This window comes from Venturia canescens, chromosome 11, assembly GCF_019457755.1.
Source record: "Venturia canescens isolate UGA chromosome 11, ASM1945775v1, whole genome shotgun sequence".
Taxonomy (NCBI): domain Eukaryota; kingdom Metazoa; phylum Arthropoda; class Insecta; order Hymenoptera; family Ichneumonidae; genus Venturia; species Venturia canescens.
The window spans coordinates 10,522,460-10,545,358 of NC_057431.1; the positions used below are offsets into that span (position 1 = coordinate 10,522,460).

The following is a 22,899-nucleotide window of genomic DNA, read 5'->3' on the forward strand; positions in this document are numbered from 1 at the left end:
AATTCACCAGTCTCCATATTATCATTCAAATTTTCAAATAACTCGAGTTTTTAGTTGTTCGAAATTTTACTCATTCTAACATTTTATCCCCATCCCTCGTGGCGTAGAAATAGTAACTACCTTAATTAAGGAGTTTGAATTTCAGTCTCGTCTCGGTTTTCATCGAATTATTAAGTAACAGTAAAAAGTGGTGTACAGAAGAGAGGTTATGGTTGCTTGAGCTGCTTGTATAATTAATTATGACCCTCTGGTACTTCGTCAACATCATCCTTACTCTTATATTGATCATTCTGTCCGTAGTATTTATAATTATACCTGCACCGATGAAAACCTCGCTGAAAGACTTTACTCTAGTTGCTAGCGAGAGTGATCCGGCAACAAACGCTGAAGTGAAGGACTTGTACACGTTGTATTCGAGACCAAATAATAAGAAACTCTTAGTTTGGTTTCAAGGTGGCGCATTTCTCTTGAACAACCGTAAGACATCATACGGCATACTCAATGCTCTCAATGATGCGCTCATCGAGTTTGACGTTCTCGTATTTGACTACCCGCTTCGTTTTTCACACAGTGTGCACGATGCAATGCTTGCAACGAACAAGATACTCGAGCAATTTTACGCGTACGATGAGTATTATGCGGCAGGTTTTTCGGTCGGGGCGTTGCTGATGGGTGCGTTTATGCAGAAGGAGCTTAACAAGGAGATCGCTCGAAAAGTGGACGTACCCGTCATCGGCATACAGTTCAAAGCGATCATTAGTTTATGCGGTGTGTACAGTATGAAATTCGACTGTTTACTTCTCAATTTAATATCCCGGTTGTATATCATGCGCGGCACACCGAATCCTCATCTGTACTCGTACCACGGATTATTGAGTGTACCTCTATTGGTAATCAGTGCGACCTCAGAATTTCTATACACGGAAACTTATAAATTTACCAAGTCGACAGCGTGCGAGTTGAAAGTTTTTCGAGGGGCTTTATTGCCTCACGAGTTTCCGCTGATGCTGGAATTTCCCGAGACTAAAGAGTCCATAGAATCTGTGATCGAATTTCTTCGAGCTAATTAGGTGAAATAACCGCGCATGTCAGCGTCAATCTTCACTTTTCGATGTCAGGTGAAAGGAACATTTTTTGAGAGTCTCTAAAAACAGCCGATGGACACGTGATGGCCACATGACAGGGCTCGTCATTTTTTCTGTCCCGCGGAGTACGCGGATTTCAAGGGTTTTTCTTGGGAAACACCTTTGGAAAAGGTCGAAGGGGTGATCTCCATAAAAAAGGAGGCCCTCGAGTGGGCTCGGGCCTGACTTCACCGGACAAACCCTCGGGACCTGCCAACTTACTTTTGCTGATCAGAGTCTATCATTGTTTTGTTTCGAGCCATACCTGTTCTTGTATTCTCAATTATTAATAGAGGAGTTTACTGTTTTGTGGACTACATATACTTTCTTTACTTTGAATAAATATTACTCGTACACAGGAGCCCAAATTTATCGAAGATACATTTATTTATAACGTTTCATGAAGAATTAACGTAAGATCCTAATCGTCCTGATATAGAGAATGTTTGGTGATACTCAATGGAATACAAAACCATGTATAATACGTAGCTTCATTTTGAGCACAGGATTGAAACGCAACTCCACATTTGGTTTGGGCTTTTTTGGGAGAATGCGCACGAAAACGTTTGTTCCATAGGCTAAGTTTTTCTTAGGAAACAGTCAATTCGTGCTCGCTAATGAGACTCATTAAATGTTTCTTGTGCTCGACGATTTTCGTATAGCTAGTGTTTGGTATGCATACATTCAATCCCGCAAGCAAAAGTATATTTAGTTAAATTCTCATCAGTCTTTATTTTGTTGTTTGACACGTGTCATGAATCGTCTTGGAGCGTCAAAAGATGCGAAGTGTATAGTTTACTGCACGTTCAACTTATCAATCGTGACCGTCTCTCTCTCTCTCTGTTGCTTGAGTTCGTACAAGATACGGTTTTTAAAAAATTCAAGAACACGTTTTTCTGCGATGTTGTTTTTTCTCTTTTCGTTGTACACGAGCTCAGTCCAATGCAGTCTGCGAATATAAATATCACATTCTCGAGTCTCTTGGTGTTGTTACCGTCGCGTTTTTATTCAACTGCCTTTTGTCGATTTTGCTCTCCCATTCATGGCTAAAAGATTTTTTCTTTCGTTCCAACGTTGAGCAGGTTCGATCACACAAATTCGAGGTATCCTTACCAGCCTCGAAGATTGCCGCATAAATGGACTTGCGGGTGAAGAAAATATGTCTTGAAGAATTATTCCTATTTTCTGTTAGTTTGAATTCCATGCATTGCCCCTGTAGCAGTCCCAAAATAGTGAATGAATCTGAAATGTAAGCTTTGAATAGGTTGAGAAACGATTTTTTAACCAGTAAATCGGGTTTCATGGTTTTCTTATTGATAACTCAGAATATTGATTTATTGACGTTTGATATGATTCGCTTCTTTGTCGCAAAAGGTCTTTTCCAACTTTTTACATTCACTGAAGAATCTTCAACGAAGTTATGAGATCCACAATATACTATTTTCAGTGCACAATAATATTGAAAAGCAAATTCTCGTTCCACCTCTAGATCCTTCATGCTGGCTTCTTCTTTCCAAATAAATTGAAAATTCATGTTATTCTCATTCCGATAAAATAAAATAGTTTTCTAAATCAAACTATATTTATCACGTTTTTTGCTGCTGCCATAGAAAATAAGTAAATGCATATGTGCTCATTTAAAAACATAGTAAAGTTAAATTAAAATTGTTCCAAAGATCCGCAATGCAGGCTTTGTGGGTTAGGATACACAAGTGCAAATATCATTGCTAAGTGAATATTTAGAAAACGAGGCATACCTCTTGTCGAGCATTACGTAGTGAGGAAAGAATTGTCTTTAGAAATAAGTAGAACACGAGTGACTCGTAATAATATATGCTATATTATAAATAAGAAACTTCGTGACATTTTTTCCTTTTGAGTAACAGCTATCACCACCGTCTCGTGACAGACTGAATTCAGTATTCTCAACACCTCTGATCTTACGTTTATTTGTTGAGTTGCTGTATTATGACACGAATGTTATAGTAAACAATTTTTTCCTGTTGTGAATAGTCCACCAAGTATGTAATTACGTTTTCTCACGAATTCCTCCCAATTTTTCGATACGAACGCATCGCTCAACGATCTTGAAACTCGTGTCGTAGAAATAGTAACTACGTTAATTAGGAAGTTTGAATTTCAGTCTCGTCTCGGATAAATACTGACTGGATTACTATAACACTAAATAGTGGTGTAATAAAAAGAAGACAAGTGACGGTTGCTTGAGCTGCTTAATCATAATCATGACTCTCTGGTACTTCGTCAATACGATCCTTTCCCTTCTATGCGTTATTTTGATTGTGCTATTCATAATTTCACCTGCACCGCTGAAAAAATCGATGGAACAGTACATTTTGGCTGGCGAGAGTGATCCGGCAACAAACACTAAAGTGGAGGACTTGTACACGTTGTATTCGAGACCAAATAATAAGAAACTCTTCGTTTGGTTTCAAGGTGGCGCATTTCTCTTGAACAACCGTAAGACATCATACGGCATACTCAATGCTCTCAATGACGCGCTCATCGAGTTTGACATTCTCGTATTTGACTACCCGCTTCGTTTTTCATACAGTGTGCATGATGCAATGCTTGCAACGAACAAGATACTCGACCAATTCCATGGGTACAATGAGTATTATGCTGCAGGTTATTCAGCCGGGGCGTTGCTGATGGGTGCGTTTATGCAGAAGGAACTTAACAAGGAGATCGCTCGAAAAATGGACGTACCCGTCATCGGCATACAGTTCAAAGCGATCATTGGTATATGCGGTCTGTACCAGACGGAATTCGATAGTACTCTCCTCACATCATTATTCCAATTTTACATCATGCGCGGCACACCGAATAAAAAACTATACTCGTGCTACGGATTGAGTGTACCTACATTGGTGATCGGTGCGACCGCAGAATTTCTATACACGCAAACTAAGAAATTTACCAAGTCAACAGGGTGCAAGTTGAAAGTTTTTCAAGATACTTCGTTGCCTCACGAGTTTCCATTGATGCTGGAGTTTCCCGAGACTAAAGAGTCCGTAGAATCTATGATCGAATTTCTTCGAGCTAATTAAGTGAAATAACCGCGTATGTCAGCGTTAATCTTCATTTTTTTATGCCAGGAATCCAAATTTATCGAAGATAAATTTATTTATAACGTTGCATATGATGAATTCACTTATAGCAGGTCTTAATATAGAGAACGTTTGGTGATGCTCAATGTAATACGAAACCATGTAATATGTAGCTTCATTTTGAGCTCAATAGTGTGACGGATTCGAGGAAAAACATTTTTAGTTCACGTCCAGTATTTGGGGCTAGTCAATCGTCTTGTCGTTTTTGCAGAAGTTTTAAATTTAATAAAATACCTTGTAAATAGCACCAAAGACACCTACGTCTGGCAGGCTTATAATTTTCTGATCGACCACAGTGCATATCCGTTGGAACTGATGCATTGAAAATGTATTATCGAAGCCTTCCACTTCAGTACCAAAACAGGGCAATTCGCTGTTGTGATTTGCTTGAACTAGCTCGTAGCTATCGTGTGCCCACCGTGTGACATTATCAGTGATTAGTTCAGCAGGTAACTGCAATAACGGCACATTGGTAAGAGACTCAGTCGTACGAATGTTACGGTTAACGTGATCTATCAGTTGTTCAGTAGGTAAAAATCCTGCTGCACGCTTTATTCCGAGTAGGTTGATATTTGAAAGAACATATGAGTTACACGCTATTCTCATTTTATTTGAGAACAAGGTGTAACTTTTATTTTTCTCAAAAAATCAAGTATGTCCGAGTAAAACGTGTAACCATTTTGCAGCTATCTCTCTCGCACTCACGCAAGCACTACGCAAGTGATCGATCATTAAAAGATATGCGTTCTGTGCACGTGGGCGGAGCAAAAAATCGCCAGCGCCACCATAACGGGGACTCCGGCGTTTTTGGGGGAATACACAAACACGCTCACTTTCAAAGTAGTTGTGTACGCGCACGGAGCGAATACCGTGACTATTTCCACAATTGCAATATCTCACTTTGCGAGTTCGACTTGCATGCACATATTTTGCATATATGGCACAAACAGCAGTGCAACGATCCATCGTAATTTTTGTCCTGCATCTGGCGAGAGATATCCGCTCGCAATTCCACATATTTGGACTCTTTTGGGACAATAATGCGCACAGAAACGTTCGTTCCATAGGCTAAGTTTTCCTTAGGAAACGGTCATTTCGTGCTCGTTAAGGAGTTTCGGTACAGAAGTCTAAATATTAAGAAATTGATCAAATTTGGTGATAATGTTCTTCAACATCAAGTGCGAAGACACAATTTTTTTCAAAATTTTCTTCTGCTTAGTTATCGAGTAATTATACGTATTAAAGTAGATTTCTTATGCTCGGAATGTATACCTATATATATGTGGAAACGCTATATGCTTGTACACGTGAACTTTAGTGATCAATAACTCGATAACTGTACAGAAGAAAAATCTTAAAAAAATTGTATTGTCAAATTTGGCACTAAAAAATATGTTCACCAAATTTGATAAAATTCTTATAATTTTGAAATTTTAAATGTATTTAACATGGTTTAGCATGGCCTCCTTAAACCATAAGTGGGCTTCTTACAGTGCATATTTTTTTGAATTCTTCTACAGCAGTGCATATTTGAATTTTTTTTGGAATTCTATTAATGTTTAAATTATTGTTTGTACGATTTTCACAAATTTTTAAAGTCACATAAGTTTCATTTGCTGGGCGCGGTGATCTAATTTGGTCGATTTGAAACGTAAAAGTGATATATAAATATTTTTCACTATTAAGGAGTTTCGGTACAGGCGATACAATGTTGCCATGCTAACCCATGCTAAAAAAATTAAAAAATTCAAAAAGTTCAGAATTTTATAAAATTTGGTGAACATATTCTTTAGTGCCAAATTTGACAATACAAATTTTTTAAGATTTTTCTTCTACACAGTTATCGAGTAATTGATCACTAAAGTTCACGTGTATAAGCATAGCGTTTCCATATATATAGGTATACATTCCGGGCATAAGAAATCTGCTTTAATGCGTAATTACTCGATAACTAAGTAGAAAAAAATTTTGAAAAAATTTGTGTTTTCGCACTTGATGTTGAAGAACATTATCACCAAATTTCATCAATTTCTTAACATTTAGACTTTTGTACCAAAACTCCTTAAATAAAAGAAAAAATGTTTTTTTCACAGTCTATTGGCCGTTTTCTCCAACGCGGTTTAAACTCAGTTCAATTTTTTTCATATAGTTTCGAGATAGGATGAACCGAGTTTAAACTCAGATTAACGTTGGAGAAAACGGGCATATGTTTATTTTCACTTTAACTTTCATTTTTAACTTTTCACTTTTTAACAGCCATTAGGCGTCGGATTTTTCATTGGAGAGAACTTTTGCATCGCTGTCATAAAAACATTTTTTTGATAATGACAAATTTCATTTTTTTTTTTGAAATTCTATCATTATTATGGATTGCCATTGTGGTTAGTTTTATCTTCGAGCATGAATGATGAAAGCTCCTCGTAAACTTCGGGATTTCCGCCATTTTTAGTTTTGATTTCCGTCGTAGGTACGCGCTCACTCACAGGACTCACAGTGCGACACCTCTCCACTTGCATTGTTGCCATTGTTGCGTATATTTATATGTTCGGTCTATAGCGCAAGCGCAGTCGAAGAAAGAACGTACTGTGTGGGTAAATTTTGAGAACGTTTGCCGCGTTTTTTTTTAGCCTCCCTATATCTCTTCAGTTTCGTATACATTGTTTGCGAATATTGCGATCTTCCGTAACCCCGTAACAAAGAAGATCAGACAGTAACGAACAACGAACTCAGCCATTCTCTATTGTGGGAAAGTCTCTCGTGTAAGTATATTTTCCATAAAAATTGTGTATTTTTTTGTTCTGCTGTTACGAAAAATACTTACGGTCGACGGATGCACCAAATAATCTTGGGTTATACGCACAATAAAAAAATAAGAAAAGCCCACTGTTGCATGTCGTTTATGAAAAAAGTATTTTTTTTTCATAATTTTTTGAGCAAGTTTTGATACGAGCTATGGTCATTGTTTTGTATTTCGTCACTAAAGATCGAAAATCTCATTGCTGACATTCGTGGTCACATTTATCGGCGAGAGCTAAATTAACGGTATCATAGAAAAGTCGTTGCGAGTCGTCATGTTTCTAGTAGGTATAATTACGATGAAGAAACCACGAAATAATCGGCTATCGATTCATTAATGATTGGTCAAAAAATTTAATATTTTCGATTTTGCATAATAGCAGGTCAGTCATTTTTTTACACACTATACAAAAAATTGATGCTCATGTTTCATTGGAAATCGTTACTTTGAGCTTACAGTCTTACAGATCAGTAACCCCTTTGCTTAGGATTTAGGAAAAAAATTTATTTCACACATGCTCTCCGTGTGTTTGGTTGATAAAGAAGAAAGGAACAGCGTAAACTCTTGAACTAATTGCATCTATTGTTTCCGCTTACAACAAACTAATGTATTGTTTTCAACGTCGATTTGAATGAAAAAAAAAGAATAATTATTTTTCGTTTTTCATTTTCAAAAATGTTCTGCTTACAGAAGTAAGTTTATCACACCTGGAGCAAATTCCAAATTCGTTGTTTTGAAGAAGTAACTGTGTAGTTTGCTTTATTATCATGAAGACTTGTTCATTATTATTTTTCACGTATTTGTAAAAGTTCAACTACGTTGTAGGCTTTGTGCTATTTTGAGTTTTAACTGTAATTGCTCAGATTATTCATCACAATTGTTCGAGGCAAACTGATCTTCATTGGAAGGATTATCAAGTTTAAGTTTCAATTTTGACATTTTTTCTCATAATTGATGGAATCGATCCCTTTGAAAGTAACCATTTCACATCCAGGAAAAAAAAATGTGAAATTAATTATGTGCTAATGATTTTTTTTTCGTTATTTCAACAGCTGCTCACAAGAACCTGATCAGTAGGGCTGCATCATCCGCCACCAAGTGTACTAACTGCTGAAGCACGTTGCAGCTGGAAATATAGAAAGAGACCAAATCTGAAACACAAAATATAATTTCCAAGTCAACATTGATCCACAGGTAAAATTATAATAAATTTTTCTGTACTACCGTAATTGACAATCTAAATTTTTTCAAAATCATCACAATCTTCATTCAAAAATTTGTGAAATATTATTCTTTTTGAAAAAAAGTATAACAATGATATGCTGTGAAACTTGATTTATCATAAATTTCGAGTTTTACAATCAATTTTGGTTCAAATCATGTAAAAAAGTTTGAAAAGTGTCTTCAAGTGGTGCGAACCTGGGTCTGCTTTCTTCAGTAGTTCCAAGCGTGTGTAAAGCTTGTGTAAAAATAATCTCCATGAGTAACGTGAAAACTGTCATGGTACGCAAATAAACTTCTTCATATTTTTCTCTATTTTTTGTGCGGATGGAAAAAGAAACTGGATCAAAAAAATTTTTTAATATTTTCATATCTATATAAGTCTGTATCACGACGACATTCTGACTGCTTTTGTATATTATAACTTCCAGTTCATTTCATCCTGCTGAAAATCTTCTTTTTGGAATATTATGTTAGCTCAATCATTTGAAGATATCCCGGAATAGGTTTTACCTCAATTTTAATGCCTAGGCTTGAATTAATATTGCAGATAAAATGTTTTCACCTACGTACGTACCTTATAATTCAATGGGATATCCGACACAATACCCAAGCATACGACAAGCAAACAATGAACCAAGAATGTCTTTTTATGCAAGCAATTCGAGTAATTGAGCGACAAGAATAAAGACATCGCAGTGAATTCTTCTATCTCCGAAATTCCCAAATCTCAAAACTCTCCCTATCAAATATCGACAAGCCAAGCTATGGAAAGCATGAAAGCTTTATATGAGAAGAAGACATTTAGCGATGTAACTTTTGTGTTTGATGATAAAAAATTACTTGCTCATAAAGCTGTCCTTGCTGTAAGAAGCGAAGTTTTTGAAGCAATGTTTTCAAGCAAAATGAAAGAAGAAAATACAAGCAGTGTTGAAATTTTTGACACAAAAGCCGAGATATTTGAGGAATTTCTTAAGTATTTATACATTGGGGAATTCAATGAATTGAAACACAAGGATGAAGAAATGTTCTTGGCAGACAAATACCAAATTTTCGAATTCAAAAAATTTTGCGAAGATTACATGCTGAAGAAAAAAGCTCTTGACATCCTTGAAAAGAGTGCCGTTGCACTGAAACGAGCAATTATGAGTGGAAACACCGCAACTTTGATGATTTTGAAAGAGGTTTTTGACAAAAATTGTTCTCTCACAAAGGGATAAATTCTAAATGGAAATTGCCGAATTATTTTTTTTCTTTACTTTATCATTGAAAACAAAAAATATTTTTCACGTTGAGTTAGTGTGTAATGCATCATTAATTACAAAAATAATTAAAAGGGGGTTGGAAGTACTACATTATTTAAAATCGCACGTAGAATACAAGCAAGAAACCTATTTTAATAGATCTAAATTAAAATGAGGAATGCTTCTTACGAGAAATACGTGCATTTGTCTAAAAACGCAAAACCATTGCCAAATTTCATTCGTTTCAACAGTTCTGTTTTTTTCCCTTCTTCCATTTTTGTAATCGTTTTTATTTTCATGGATTTACGAACCATTGTTTATCGGAGAAGTATTTGGCTAAAACTTAATTTCAACGAGGGCATTCAGTTGAATTTCACTAAAAATTAAGTTAAAGCGTTCATTATTAGTAATATTAACACCAAAATGTGTTCTTCGAAAAAATATATAAAACGATATAATATAAAATCTATGATAATATTTTTTTTAGGTTTTTTTGTATTCTATTTAAACCGTAATTCAGCACAAATAATAGGTAATTGTGCAGTGTAACAGCTTTCCAAAAGTCATTTCTTAGCTAATTTATGAGCAACAAATTGATCGATAGAAATATTGTTATTGCGAAAAATCGCTGAAGTGCGTCATTTGAAATGGCCCTTATCTCTGATATGGTTGAAATTCAATTAATTTTTTTCAATATAGCGACGACATAGGACGAAATGAGTTTAAGCTTCGGGTAAAAATCTGTTGCGATTTTCGAAACTGATCGAAATAGAACGATGCTTGATCTTAAGCAATAAAATTACAAAAAAACCCTCATGATGATATAAGTGCAGCGCGAATTAAAGAAATCGAATCACGTATTCACGAACCAATTATCGTTTTTAGGGGAAATTTTTAGAAATTTCTTTAATTTAGTTTTTAGAAATATCAATTTTTGCGACCAAAAAAAGCTGATATCAAATAGAAATGAATCAAATCAAATGAAAATTATTGATTAGCAGTGGCTATACGAATTTTCGAAATTCATGAAGTCATTGATGAAGGTCTATAATTTTTATTCGAATCGTAAATTGCGAAGGGAATTAATTTTGTGTACCAAAATATTGAAATATTGGTCCAGAATGAGTAGTTTTCGATTTTTCCCGAATTTTTAAAAATGTTTTGCATATAATCACAGATTTTTAGAAATGGGCATTTTTTCGATTTTTTTTCAATAAGGGCTGTCCAGAAAAATTTGAAAAAAAATTCAGTCTGTCTTTTAAACTCAGTGATCGTGCAAAAAATAATTCGCAAAAGTCGGGCACAAAATTCGCCGGTTCGAACATGGAATACCTCGTACCCCCACCACCGCGAATCGTTTTGTTTAGGCCCGCTACACACGGTCAATAATATTGTTCAATATTATTGAACAGTCAATAATATTGTTCAATATTATTGAACGTGTAGGGGTAGTATTGAAACATTGCGCAATGATTGAACAGAAGTTTGAGCAAGCTTAAATTTTTTTGCGCAATACCTTTTTATTGTGCCGTGTAGGCTTAATATTACGCAATATTTTGCAGTTCAGTCATCAAATAACGTAAATTTATAGATGATCGTTGCTAAGTTGAAATCGTTTCCCTCATGCTTGTGTTCTTTTTCTCGATCAAAAGTTTTACTATCAATTGTAATAATTCTTCGAACTTTTTGCAATATCCATTTTCACGTAGTTTTTAAAATCGTCTTCTTCAGTCAAGGCTAAGTCTTTCAAAAGCCTTTCATGAGTGTAGACTGGCCTTTTTCCCCATTCTTTAACCCACATTAGTTTTCTTTTTTTTTTTGTTTATTTAACAAAATCACCAGCGTGGCCGCTGCTAAAACTTCGTCGTCGGACATGTTGCTCGTTGCTCGCACGAACATATTAATGGGAATGGCCGTCAATTTTATTGAGTCCATATTATTGAACGTGTGAATTCAATAGGGAGTATTCAATATTATTGCACAATAAGTTTGTATGGTGTGTAGTGCGCCATAAATTTAAGATCACTCAAACTTTGATTCAATGTTTGCACAATGGTTCAATACTTCATCAACACGTTTAATAATATTGTGCAATCACCTATTTTGCGCAATATTATTGACCATGTGTAGCGGGCCAAACGACGCGGTTATTACTTAGCGAAAACGTCATAGTCGGCCAAGTTCACGGAGGTTTACACATTTTCTATCTGTTTCCACAGTTACCGCTTCGGCTCGCGACCATTACCGTACCGCTTCGGCTCGCCTCGCGACCATTACCGTTGTCTCAGCAGATGTACAAAGTTTTGTGCACGTGGTAGTAGGACTTTCAAGAAACATTCGCAAACGGCGAACAGTACACTGTTTTATAGATTTGGAACGAGAGAAAGCTTCACGAAAAACAATGATCGTTGGCGAAGAAACAAAGCAGGAAGCTAATACCAAATCGAAGCACAATGTCAGAATTGCGCGGAACGAGAAATCGCCCTATTGCTTCTGTAATTGGCCGATTGAACTCGCAACCGATGTGCGGCTGAAGATGTGCGAGGGGAAAATCATATGCCCTGAACATTTTCCGGTAGCAATAATAAAGAATTGTTAATAATAATAGTTGTTAATAATAAAAATTGTATACGTTGTAGCATGCGGAAAATAGTTTAATTATCGAAATTTCGATTGTGTATTCATGCATTTAAAAATGTTATTGTTTCGCAGAGGTTATATAAAGGTGTATTCACGACGAATACTGAACGGAGTCAGACGAACAAAACAACCTTTCAAACACCAGCTGGTCCAACGCACACTTCGATAGAACATAAGGATTCATTACCGTTGAAAAAAGAACAAGAAAAAAAGAATGTGCGATCGAATCTTACCGCTGAATACAAAGTCGTTAATCCTCGTGTGAGTATAAAAAAAGTAATTACAGAATTTGTATCGGAGGCGTTATTTATTCAACTGGTTTGAAAAATAATGAAATTATGATTATAATCACGATACGAAGCAAGATATTTTCAAAGCAAACTATCAATTTTTCAGTACCGGTACGACCATCGCGACAGCGGTTACAAAGACGGGACGAACCACAATCGCGAGTGGTTTCGCAGCAGCGGGCCGTTGATGCCAGACGACGCGGAAAATATGATTGTAAGTAGTGATTTAAAAAAAAACAATTCGACGAAACAGAATTTCTAATATAATTTTATGATGAAATATGTATTTTTTCAGAGAACGATCGAGGGAATTCGCGACCCGGCAACGATTTCCCTCTTCCAGCGTTTCTTCGAGCGGCCATTCCCGCCGGAAGAGAGAAGAAATGTCTGCTTTAAGTGCAACGAACGCGGTCACAAAAGTGGCGACTGTAATCATCCACGACCTCCGTATCGCGTATGCTATAATTGTGGGGAAAGAAATTACACTCTGCGTACATGCTTCCGGTGCGCATTGTGGTACATTGCCACCGGGGGTTCAAACAACGCCCGAACTCGTGACCCTAAATTTTGTTTAAACCAATTAATTAACTATTTCTGTGTTAATTCACGGTAATTTTTAAGTTCTTTTAAATACCGGTAAAAACAAAGCAGCATCGAAGTGCGTTAAAAATGTTTATTGTCGTTATTAATGTATTATATTTTTTTCTATTTTCACCTCTGATTTTTCAAAACTAGTACTGCTACAAAACATGTCAAACAAACCGGTAATAAGACGAAAAGAAATAATTTTATTTTAAAATTATATAGACTCACAAATTTACCGGTAGGCATATGACCATAGAAAACATTTTTTTTTATAGAGTCTTTTCATTTAAAATGACAAAACTATTTAATTTTTGTTGTTATTATTTATAAGTCCAAAAATATTGGATCGAAATGTATAATCACAAATAAAAAGTTTATTTATTTTCCGACCGGTATATATTGTTTAAAAAAATAAATAATTACGCGCGTTGTATCATTCCTGATACGAACGATTCATTTCGTTTACGGTGGCGTTGACTTTTATATTACGAGTGTAACAATTTTGCGCTGTTTCAAAATTTTTCTCTTGACCTCGTCGATCGGATCGTAAATATAAAATCGAATTAATACAATTTACGCACCAGTACACATACAAAATATGTGAAAAATTTCGTACGTATATATGAAAAGAGCAGCGGCATATAGAACGTGCGTTAATTAAATATTTAAATGTATTTCATGGCTAAATGAAATTGAGCTGGAATATATTGACATAAGTGCATATTCTTGAAATTAGTGTATGTGTAAAAATTTTTAAAAGAAGGCGTAGCGTATATACGTGTATACATATAGATATCGGTATCGCGAGTGCTATATAAGCAAGAAGGCTATAAACAAAGCAGCGTGTGCGAACGATATTTTGATTTTATAAAAAGGTTAAATTCACGGAGTAATGTGTATCAAAAGCGCGGGACACATGTGGATGAAAGCCGGGCGCAGCAGATATCGATAACAACGTGTCGGTGTACACCATATACGAGCATTAATTACCCGTGTGAATCGTACCGGTTTATGTAATAAATTTCATCATCGCGACCGTGATTGAAAACATTGTGAAAAGAAAAAGAGTGTTCCAAGAGGAAATATCACGTGCAGTTGGGGAAAGAGATTCGATTGTGCAAGCGGAATTGCGCCGCATAATGACCTCTCCGTACAACGACACATCGATCGCGCGAACAAAGGACTTCACTTTGGTATGTGTATTTTGCAATCCCTAAGTATTGTCGAAGTAGAACAGAAGAATTCAGTATATATATCCAACGCAATAAAACGAATAAGTTGAAATTTTTATTTGAATGATAAAAAACCGGTATGTAAAATGTAGTACATGCACGAGGTGAAATTTGCTGACATAAAAATTCCAATACTCGTTGTTTATTTGCATTAGCGTATTTTTGTATGCAATTCATAACCGGTAATTGCAACAATGTGTATCATCAACAACGATTTTCGAGAACGTATTTCCTTGTATATCAGATGAGATTGCATGCTCTCAATACGCATACACAAAGCAGTGTCTTGAGCGATCCAGTCAATAATGTAATTCCTATAAAAACGCAACAGAAAATGAGTGTTATATTGTAGAGATCTTAGTTGAAGGACATAATGGAAACAGAAAGCAGAACGGAAAGCACAACCAAAAATGATTTGGCGCACAGGTCGACCAACGACAATGATTCTGAAATCATGATGAGCAACTGAATTCGTTGTGAAAATTTGTTACAAAAAAGTTAGAGCGAAGTAAATTGAAAACATTGCAATGCTCTATATTGAGCTGCTTGAAAAATAATGTTACGGCACAAACCCTGATCTCTTATTTTCCTTCATACGCACGATGTGTTTTGGATTGAGTTATCAATAAAACGGAATGAAATAGTACATAATGAAATAAGAATAAAAAAGTCCATGAATTTTTTTATCGGTGATTCAATTCAATAGTATTTATAAGTTTTTGTACAAAAATTATGTGGAGGCCTTTGAATTTGCGCGTAAAACCAATTTTGTCGTGCATTGAAGAGCGTGAAAAAAAATTGTGAGTAAAATGCTTCAATGGTGCCTATTAGCAAAGCGATTCGAACATATGCATGTATTGGAACGGCTCCGTAGCATGTGTACAGTGATCGTACAAGGACTATACTCGCGTAAGCCATACATTTAGCAAATTTCGTTTTAAGGAGGGTGGATCGCGACAATACAATGTTGCCATGCTAATAAACCATGTTAAAAATATTAAGAATTTCAAAATGATAAGAATTTAATAAAATTTAGTAAATGTATTCTTTAAAAATATATAAGACAATATAATTTTTTTTAGTTTTTTCTACCACATAGTTCTCGAATAATTGAACACTAAAGTTCACGTGTATAAGCATAGTTTACATATATGCAGTCATACATCTCGTGCATAAGAACTTCGGTTTAACGTTCAATTATTCGATAACCATGTGGTAAAAAATTTGAAAAAAACTGTATTTGTATACTTGATACCAAAGAATGTTATCACCAAATTTTATCAAATTCTGATTATTTTGATTTCGTGATCCACCCTCCTTAATTGTAATTGTTAAAATTTTCCGCATAAATCGACGCGTTATAACGACTAAAATCTTTTTTTTTATGTTGGATAGTAGAATTCATTCAAAGAGACAACTAAAGCTGTTTACGCGTCATTTAAACCGACGATTATTAAAATCGCGATGAGTCGCGCACGATTTAACGATACTCTAGAATTGTGATGTAGAAAAAAAAAGTTTATTCAAAGTTAAAAATTGTTTGGAAAAGGTTAAAAAATGGTGATGTATTTGTGCCAAAAAAGATAGACATGCATGTTCATTTATGGTATCGAAATGGTAACCACAAATAAATCGTAATGATCTGAAAAAAGGAATTAAGACGAATAAAACGTATTGCAGAAATTTGAACGTTTTGAAATGAAATTTAACATTACTGGTATGGCGTATAAGGTCTCGGAAGTGATCGCACACAGTATGACGCACTCGTTCGTAAATGATTGCTCCGAACCCTCCGAACGGAGGTCCACCATTTTCAGTGGCAAACGCGTTAATAATGTTGCATATTAGTAGCAACGGTTACTCAGTTCGCGATCGTGAATCACACAATAAGAAAGTAACGAAATAGCGAAAACGGAGTAATACATTAGAAGGCTGTAAAACAACCGCAAATGAGCTATTGCGTTCGGAACCGGTATTAAAAAAAAGAATACAATGCGGAATAAAAAAAAGAGGGAAAATGACGAGTAATAGCGTCTTGGCTGAATAAAATTTTTCAATACCTGCGGTGATGAAATAATTGTAAACTAAATAACTGGTAAAAGGAAAGAGACTCACCGGTGCCAGGAAATGTAATTGAAGAACGTTATTGAAAACTAAAATCTTGTATAAAATAACGTGGCCCATCGGCCCAGCCCGTCTTACTCGAGCGGTTGCCAGACCAAGCCACCGTTCGGTACTAGATGGCCACGCCAAACCATAACAGATGACATATTTTCGTACTAAATTGGCGCGGTCGTTTTAAATCAAATGGAGAAAACATACAAAACATATTCAGAAACATTAGCACTTCATTGCAATCTTTATAATTTTTAAATTTTTCATGTACATCACAGTTTTTGTATTTATCACTACAAAACACATATTGCATTTTTTATCCATTAACATGGATACATCAAAATTATCGTAGATCCCAGTCATCACAGTTTTTACTTGAAAGGTGTACCGCGATATTAATAACATACAAAAATAAAATGATATTGATTTCGAAAAATGATTATAAATTTATAATCATTTTTCGTATTCTATATTTAACCCTATACTCAATTTTTGGAGCAGTAAAGCTTAATCATAAAATTGAACATAAATGCGCGTCCTCATTACTGACCGCTGAAGCACTATGTACTTATTTTTTGTTTATTGATATTCGAATTATACTGAGGCTTTCTTTTCAATAATGCCTGACTCGGTTGCCAGTTATGACACATTTTGTCACCCAAAAGTTCTTTCGCATGGAGGATACTCTCGCAAGTATCGACATACAATTTATTTCGCATCTTATTTTTTAAAAGATTCAATTGTGAAAACACTCGTTCGAGTGTATAATCAATTCTTACTGCACGTGATATGGAGGGGATGGAGTTTATAAATGGTACGAAAATGCCTACATTAATCATGTGATACACTTTTCTTCGCTACTCTTAGCAAACCATGAGATAACTGCACTCAACAAATTCATCATCCAAATCACTTTTTTATTCGTTCAATTGATCAACCTTAAAAAAATTGAAAACAATCTTCATTTCATATTTTTTGTTAATTTTTTTTTCATAATTTTGTTTTATAAGTTTCATATAATGATTTTGTCATGTAGATTCTTCGTTTTTGTTGATTTTCATTCCACTTTTTTACATTCTGAATTGACGCAAATTGACCGTTGAACAGTTTTTTAAAATATTTTTCAAATAAGTTTTTTAACTACCTTAATTTCCTTTCGATTTTATCAATTGTTTAATCTATTTCATATTTTTTCAATGCATCATAGTAACTGGTGTTGAAAAAAATTCATCGTAAATCATAAATCGAATTTCAACATGCATCGATCACAATTTGAGGTACAACAGGAACCCCTCTATCATAATTCAAATTATGATCGATTTGTGATCGATTGTATTTCAACACCATTGATGATATATTAGAAAAACATCAAATCGACCGATCGAACTGAGTTTTAAGCGGTATATTTAACGCCTTTTTCCATAGCGCAGACGGAGTGAAGGTTTTCTCACGTAAGGTCCTCTGACACACTCTGAAAATGATGATAATTATCAAACTGTACAATTTTTCGAATACTTTTGTCTTGATATGTGGATTTTGTAAAAATTTCAACAAATTACACACTTCAGTTTACAGGAATATTAGAGAAGAGAAAACTTTTCAAATAATTGTTACTCACCATCAATTCCTACAATATAATTGTTTTCGGAAATTTCAACGTTTTTGTTGCTAAGTATCAAGTTACAAAACTTCTGATCATGTGAACTCGCTTTGGCCATTGCTTCTGTGGTGCATTGAGAAATCGGTATCTTTATAATGAAGTCATCAGCGTTTACAGCAATAACGATGAACAATACAAGTGTCAGGAAGGATACGTTCAATTTCATTTCTGTGTGAAAAATAAAATAAACTACATCGTCGCATGGTCTAACAAATGATTAATTCTGCTCGTACATTTGAATGTCCACGCCAGTTTACAGCTTTAATTTTTCGTCAAAATTTCCTCTAATATAGAATAATAAAGAATAGTCAAATTTTTACCTATTTTTACTTTGAAAATGTTTGTCATAAAAGAGCAAAAATAATTTGGAAAAAACGAGAACAATGATAATAAAAAAGTGATGCTTTTTGCTTATATTTATTAATTTTTATTTCATTATTCATTTTTTTCATGTGATAAAAAAAATGACACCGAAGTTTGCAATGTTGGAGTCCAACGGAATAATATCGAAACAAAAATATGTAATTCTCCTATTTTTTTTCCTGCTTTATTCGCAAATCGTATTTACTCAACCTACATCAAAATAATTAGTGAAATAAAATTGTTAAATTGGAAATATTTTTTCTTGCTCCCCTAGCCGAAAGTACGCATTTTCCGGCCGCATTTCAGGCCGGGAAGAGCATTTTTCGTGGCCGGCTAACTCGGCTAACTTCAGTGTGCTCTGACGATATTTTTGCGGCCGGTGATCCTTTAACATTTCGATATATGAATGTGAAGCCTGTATTCGTTGCCATGATTTTGTTTATTCGTTGCCAAGCATCATTATTATTTGCTTCAAGCGGGCGCGTATAGCGTAGCTTTTATCATTCATGTTATGCGCTATACTGCCATAAACCCGGACGAATAACATACATTTGTTCGTTCAGATGCGAAAACAGAAAATAATGTAACCGAACTAATAAAATGAATATGGTCGTCCGGAATAATGTTGTATTTCCAAATTCCAGGCACATATTCATATAAATTGTCAAGTATAGCGGGAAATATTCATATATAAAAATTGTTAACTATCATGGGACTTTGAATCAGACATGTATCAACGAATTATTTATTTGTACTAATAATATTGTTGTATCATTGTGTGATATTTTGTGTGTGTTTTTTTACTTTTTGTTTATGTTTTTAATGCCCGCCCCGACCAGCAAAACCTCGGCTTCGCCTCGGTCCTGTAAAAGTCGGGCGGGCATCCCCCCCCCCCCCCCTCCTCGCAATTGCTAGTAATTATTAAACGTACTTTCGGCTACGGGATCAAGAAAAATAGTATACAACCCACGGCCCAAATGTTAGATGCCCTGGCATGTGCGACATGAAGGCCTCGGCTTCGCCTCGGCCTTCATATAGCACATGCCAGGAAATCCAACTTTCGGGCCTAGGGTCGTAATATACTATTTCATAAAAGTTATAAAAAGTTTTACTTACTTTATTCGATCAATTGCCACTATTGTCCCAAAAAGAGGACTGACGATATGAATAAGTTCGATGTATACGGTGTGATTCGTGAGGAAACAAAAAATATTTTGTCGAAATCCACAGCAGCGGCAGAGTAGGTGTTTGATAAAATTCGACGTGAATTTGAGCCATGTCGTATTCTTATATATACTCGAACCTTCCTTCTTGGCCATTTTTCATTTCCGTCGAATATAAAAAACGGACCGGCGTGATTTAAAGCGCTGACATTGTCTCATTGCATTCGGAAATGTGTCACTTTTTCGTTCGTTTTATATTTTCAATTCACGAACTATAGTTACGGAGCAAGAAGGAAAAAGCTGAGTATAATTAATGAAAATAAAATGTTTCTTCAATTTTATCCTTGGTCCTTATTATCGTGCCTATCCAACCAAGATAATCGAAATTGGATTGTATTAGTAAAATTATTAACATCAAGCATAGAATTTCATGATTTATAAAGTTTACTGCAATGAAATCAAAAGTTAGCAAAAATTGCTTGAATCGTAAAATTGGATGGAGACCTTAATGATGTATGGTACAAAAGTCTAAATAATTAGAAATTGATCAAATTTGGTGATAATGTTCTTCAACATCAAGTGCGAAAACACAATTTTTTTTTAAATTTTCTTCTGCTTAGTTATCGAGTAATTACGCATTAAAGCAGATTTCTTAAGCCCGGAATGTATACCTATATATATATATATGGAAACGCTATTCTTATACACGTGAACTTTAGTGATCAATTACTCGATAACTGTACAGAAGAAAAATCTTAAAAAATTTGTATTGTCAAATTTGGCACTAAAGAATATGTTCACCAAATTTTATAAAATTCTGATCATTTTGAAATTTTTTATGTTTTTAGCATGGTTTAGCATGGCAACATTGTAAGCCTGTACCAAATATCCTTAAGAACGATTTACGATGGAAAATTCAATTTATAGTTATAATGGGAATTATTTTTATTCGACAAGTAGAAACCATTGTTGTTCCATAATAAATACACATAAAATGGAAGAATATCAAGAGACCCGGTTAATAAAAATAATAACATATCCCAAAAACCAGAGATGTTAAGGGAGATGTTGAGTATTTCATAAACGCACAATTTGTTGATACAAGCCCTTTTTCTTAAAAATTTGATTAATATTGAGCAAAATGAATAATCGATTATTCGTTTTTAAGTTGTACGAAAATTACACTCGGTAAGGGAATTACTGCAAATTTTTTTCTTTGATTATGCAAAAAGAACTACATTTGTTCGAATTCAAAATGATTTTTATTATAAACTTTTTATGGGTCTTCTTGAGTAATCGAAACTTTTAATAATTTATCATGAGTTTCGATTTGTTCGAAGATAAAGAACTATCAATTAATCATAATGTGAGTTATGATAAAGCTTTATTGCATTGATTGATAGAACTGTCACGACAATTTGAATTTAACCGTTTATTCAGAGCATAAATAGTGCTTGTCACCTGGATGTCCGCCAAAGTTATCTATATGAGAATTTTGAATACGATATTTGGTAATTTGGATTTCCATGTGTAAAAAAAACTGTAAATTCATTGCGATTGAACGACGAAATTTTTTGAATTTTATTTCGGTTGCATTTCTGCACATTTTGTCATGTTGTCTGTATTTATTTGACAACGTTTCCTGGCTCGAGTAGAAAGTCTTACAACGATTAAATTCCATCATTTTACAGGTGACTACCCGAAGGGCATGAGTGTACTTGTGTCTCTAGTTTTTTTTTTACAGCATTCATGTTGTATTTCAGATTTATTTGACGATTTTTTATGCACTTTGAATGTGCAATTTTATAGGATCTTTATTTTCTTTGCAGACTACCAAAAATTTCCTCAAGAATGCGTCCAGCCTTTGACTAGAATTAAACTTTGCGGTTCTTCTCATTGTCAGTGTTTTTACAGACAATGCGTTTGCTCCTTTGTTCGATATGTTTGTAGTCTCTTGCTTCCCTTCGTCACTACTGTCTTGGGTTGCTTTATTCATAATTCTCAAGGAAAAAAACTGCAATTTTGATAAAATAATATAATGACAATGATAATGATCATTTACAATCTGATTTCGGAAAGAGCTGATGAAAATTATAACCATGACAAAGATGTAGAGGCATGGATTTTTTTTTCAAAGCGATTAGAACCAATTTTTTTCTGTCTTGTAAACTTTGGTTGGCAGCCTTTCCTCTAACGACGGGGTTGATTTCCCATTACAAAGCACTCTTGGATTTCTCTGCCTTTACATTTCTTTTTCTTCTTCACTTATTTCTTGTCACTTTCATTATGAAAACCCGAGAAATATTGTCCTGCTTGTTTATATTTTTTTCACAGAGCCAGAAAAAATCAATTTCAACTAAAAAATCGGTTATCGACATATCGGTGAGCTGTCACATCTGCGATTTTTATAATCTCATTATTATAGCACCAGATATGTCACTAAATAAAAAATGCTGAAAATTAAAATTTGCAAATTGCTTCCTCAAGATGGTCAAGATGCACGATGCTCAAAGCTTACTCTATGAGAGGTGCTATATTTTTTATTTTGTCATCCTCTCACTAAACAAGCACCCCAAACAAACCGAAACATTTATTAAAAAAAAAAATGTTGATGAAAACGAGACTTAAAAACCGACTTGTATTTAAAAACTGACTGCGAATCCGAGCCGAGATTGTGAGTAACCACATACTTTTTTGTTATTTTTAAAATATAAAAAAAGTTTGCGTTTCCCATAAAATGACATGAAATTCGTATTGTATAAATTTTATGTTTCGAAAAAATGCAGAGATTCGAGAAGTTGTAAAGATTAACATCTCTTGAAAACAGAAGCTTCGAAACAAAGTTTTATGTGTTTCAATTTTACAGTACACGAATATACACAGACACACACAAAGAAAAACATGTCTTATAAATATTATTTTTTTAAATTGTAAGACATTTTAAGCACGTTCACATTGAACCAGACAATATTAAACAATATAAAAATTAAAATTATATTAATCGTATTTGGATAATACCAAGTATGGTATTTTTTTCAACTTTGCTTTACAGCTTTCAGAGATCCTATCTTCTTACACATATCGTTATAAATGCTTATTGGGGATGTTCGTGGTTATCATGAACATATTTGGCTAAAAACCAATTAAAATATAAAATAATAATATAACGATATTTTTATATATAATTTTGCGTAATAACCCTTTCAAAATTGAATTATAAATACAAATTTAGAAAAAAAATCATAGAGCTGATGTTTTTGAAATTTGGAAAAGTTAAAAGTCGATAAATGAATTGAAATTAAAAAAAAAAAATTAAAAGTAACAAATTGCTTTCTCA

At 34.4% G+C, this 22,899-nt stretch overlaps 3 protein-coding genes and 2 long non-coding RNA genes across 5 annotated transcripts; 3 read left to right on the plus strand and 2 right to left on the minus strand.

The window, feature by feature from the left end:
• Nucleotides 1-14: 14 nt before the first annotated feature.
• Nucleotides 15-1,136, plus strand: LOC122418220 (uncharacterized). The gene has a single exon (NM_001414590.1). It carries the CDS (start codon nucleotides 240-242, stop codon nucleotides 1,068-1,070), a length of 831 nt encoding a protein of 276 aa, NP_001401519.1. The 5' UTR covers nucleotides 15-239; the 3' UTR covers nucleotides 1,071-1,136.
• Nucleotides 1,137-1,492: 356 nt separating this feature from the next.
• Nucleotides 1,493-3,151, minus strand: LOC122418222 (uncharacterized). Its single transcript, XR_006262467.1, has 2 exons — nucleotides 2,882-3,151; nucleotides 1,493-2,366 (listed from the first exon to the last, which is right to left on the minus strand). It is a non-coding gene; the product is annotated as an uncharacterized lncRNA (long non-coding RNA).
• A 26-nt stretch (nucleotides 3,152-3,177) lies between these two features.
• LOC122418221 (uncharacterized) lies at nucleotides 3,178-4,233 on the plus strand. The gene has a single exon (NM_001414591.1). The coding sequence runs from the start codon at nucleotides 3,368-3,370 to the stop codon at nucleotides 4,190-4,192; it is 825 nt and encodes a 274-aa protein (NP_001401520.1). The 5' UTR covers nucleotides 3,178-3,367; the 3' UTR covers nucleotides 4,193-4,233.
• Nucleotides 4,234-6,901: 2,668 nt separating this feature from the next.
• LOC122418175 (uncharacterized) lies at nucleotides 6,902-13,322 on the plus strand. Its single transcript, XM_043432242.1, has 6 exons — nucleotides 6,902-7,011; nucleotides 8,102-8,243; nucleotides 11,734-12,089; nucleotides 12,227-12,415; nucleotides 12,551-12,658; nucleotides 12,740-13,322. Exons 3-6 carry the CDS (start codon nucleotides 11,916-11,918, stop codon nucleotides 13,055-13,057), a joined length of 789 nt encoding a protein of 262 aa, XP_043288177.1. The 5' UTR covers nucleotides 6,902-7,011; nucleotides 8,102-8,243; nucleotides 11,734-11,915; the 3' UTR covers nucleotides 13,058-13,322.
• On the minus strand, nucleotides 7,607-16,470 carry LOC122418177 (uncharacterized). The gene is made up of 2 exons (XR_006262460.1): nucleotides 16,377-16,470; nucleotides 7,607-8,200 (listed from the first exon to the last, which is right to left on the minus strand). It is a non-coding gene; the product is annotated as an uncharacterized lncRNA (long non-coding RNA).
• Between the last annotated feature and the right edge of the window lie 6,429 nt (nucleotides 16,471-22,899).

Excerpts from the sequence above, each read along its gene's own strand:
- LOC122418220 (NM_001414590.1), top strand. The coding sequence starts at position 240 with ATGACCCTCTGGTACTTCGTCAACATCATCCTTACTCTTATATTGATC.
- LOC122418221 (NM_001414591.1), top strand. The coding sequence starts at position 3,368 with ATGACTCTCTGGTACTTCGTCAATACGATCCTTTCCCTTCTATGCGTT.
- LOC122418175 (XM_043432242.1), top strand. The coding sequence starts at position 11,916 with ATGATCGTTGGCGAAGAAACAAAGCAGGAAGCTAATACCAAATCGAAG. Across the intron at positions 12,090-12,226 it reads TATGCCCTGAACATTTTCCG|AGGTTATATAAAGGTGTATT; the intron begins GTAGCAATAATA and ends ATTGTTTCGCAG. Across the intron at positions 12,416-12,550 it reads ACAAAGTCGTTAATCCTCGT|TACCGGTACGACCATCGCGA; the intron begins GTGAGTATAAAA and ends TCAATTTTTCAG.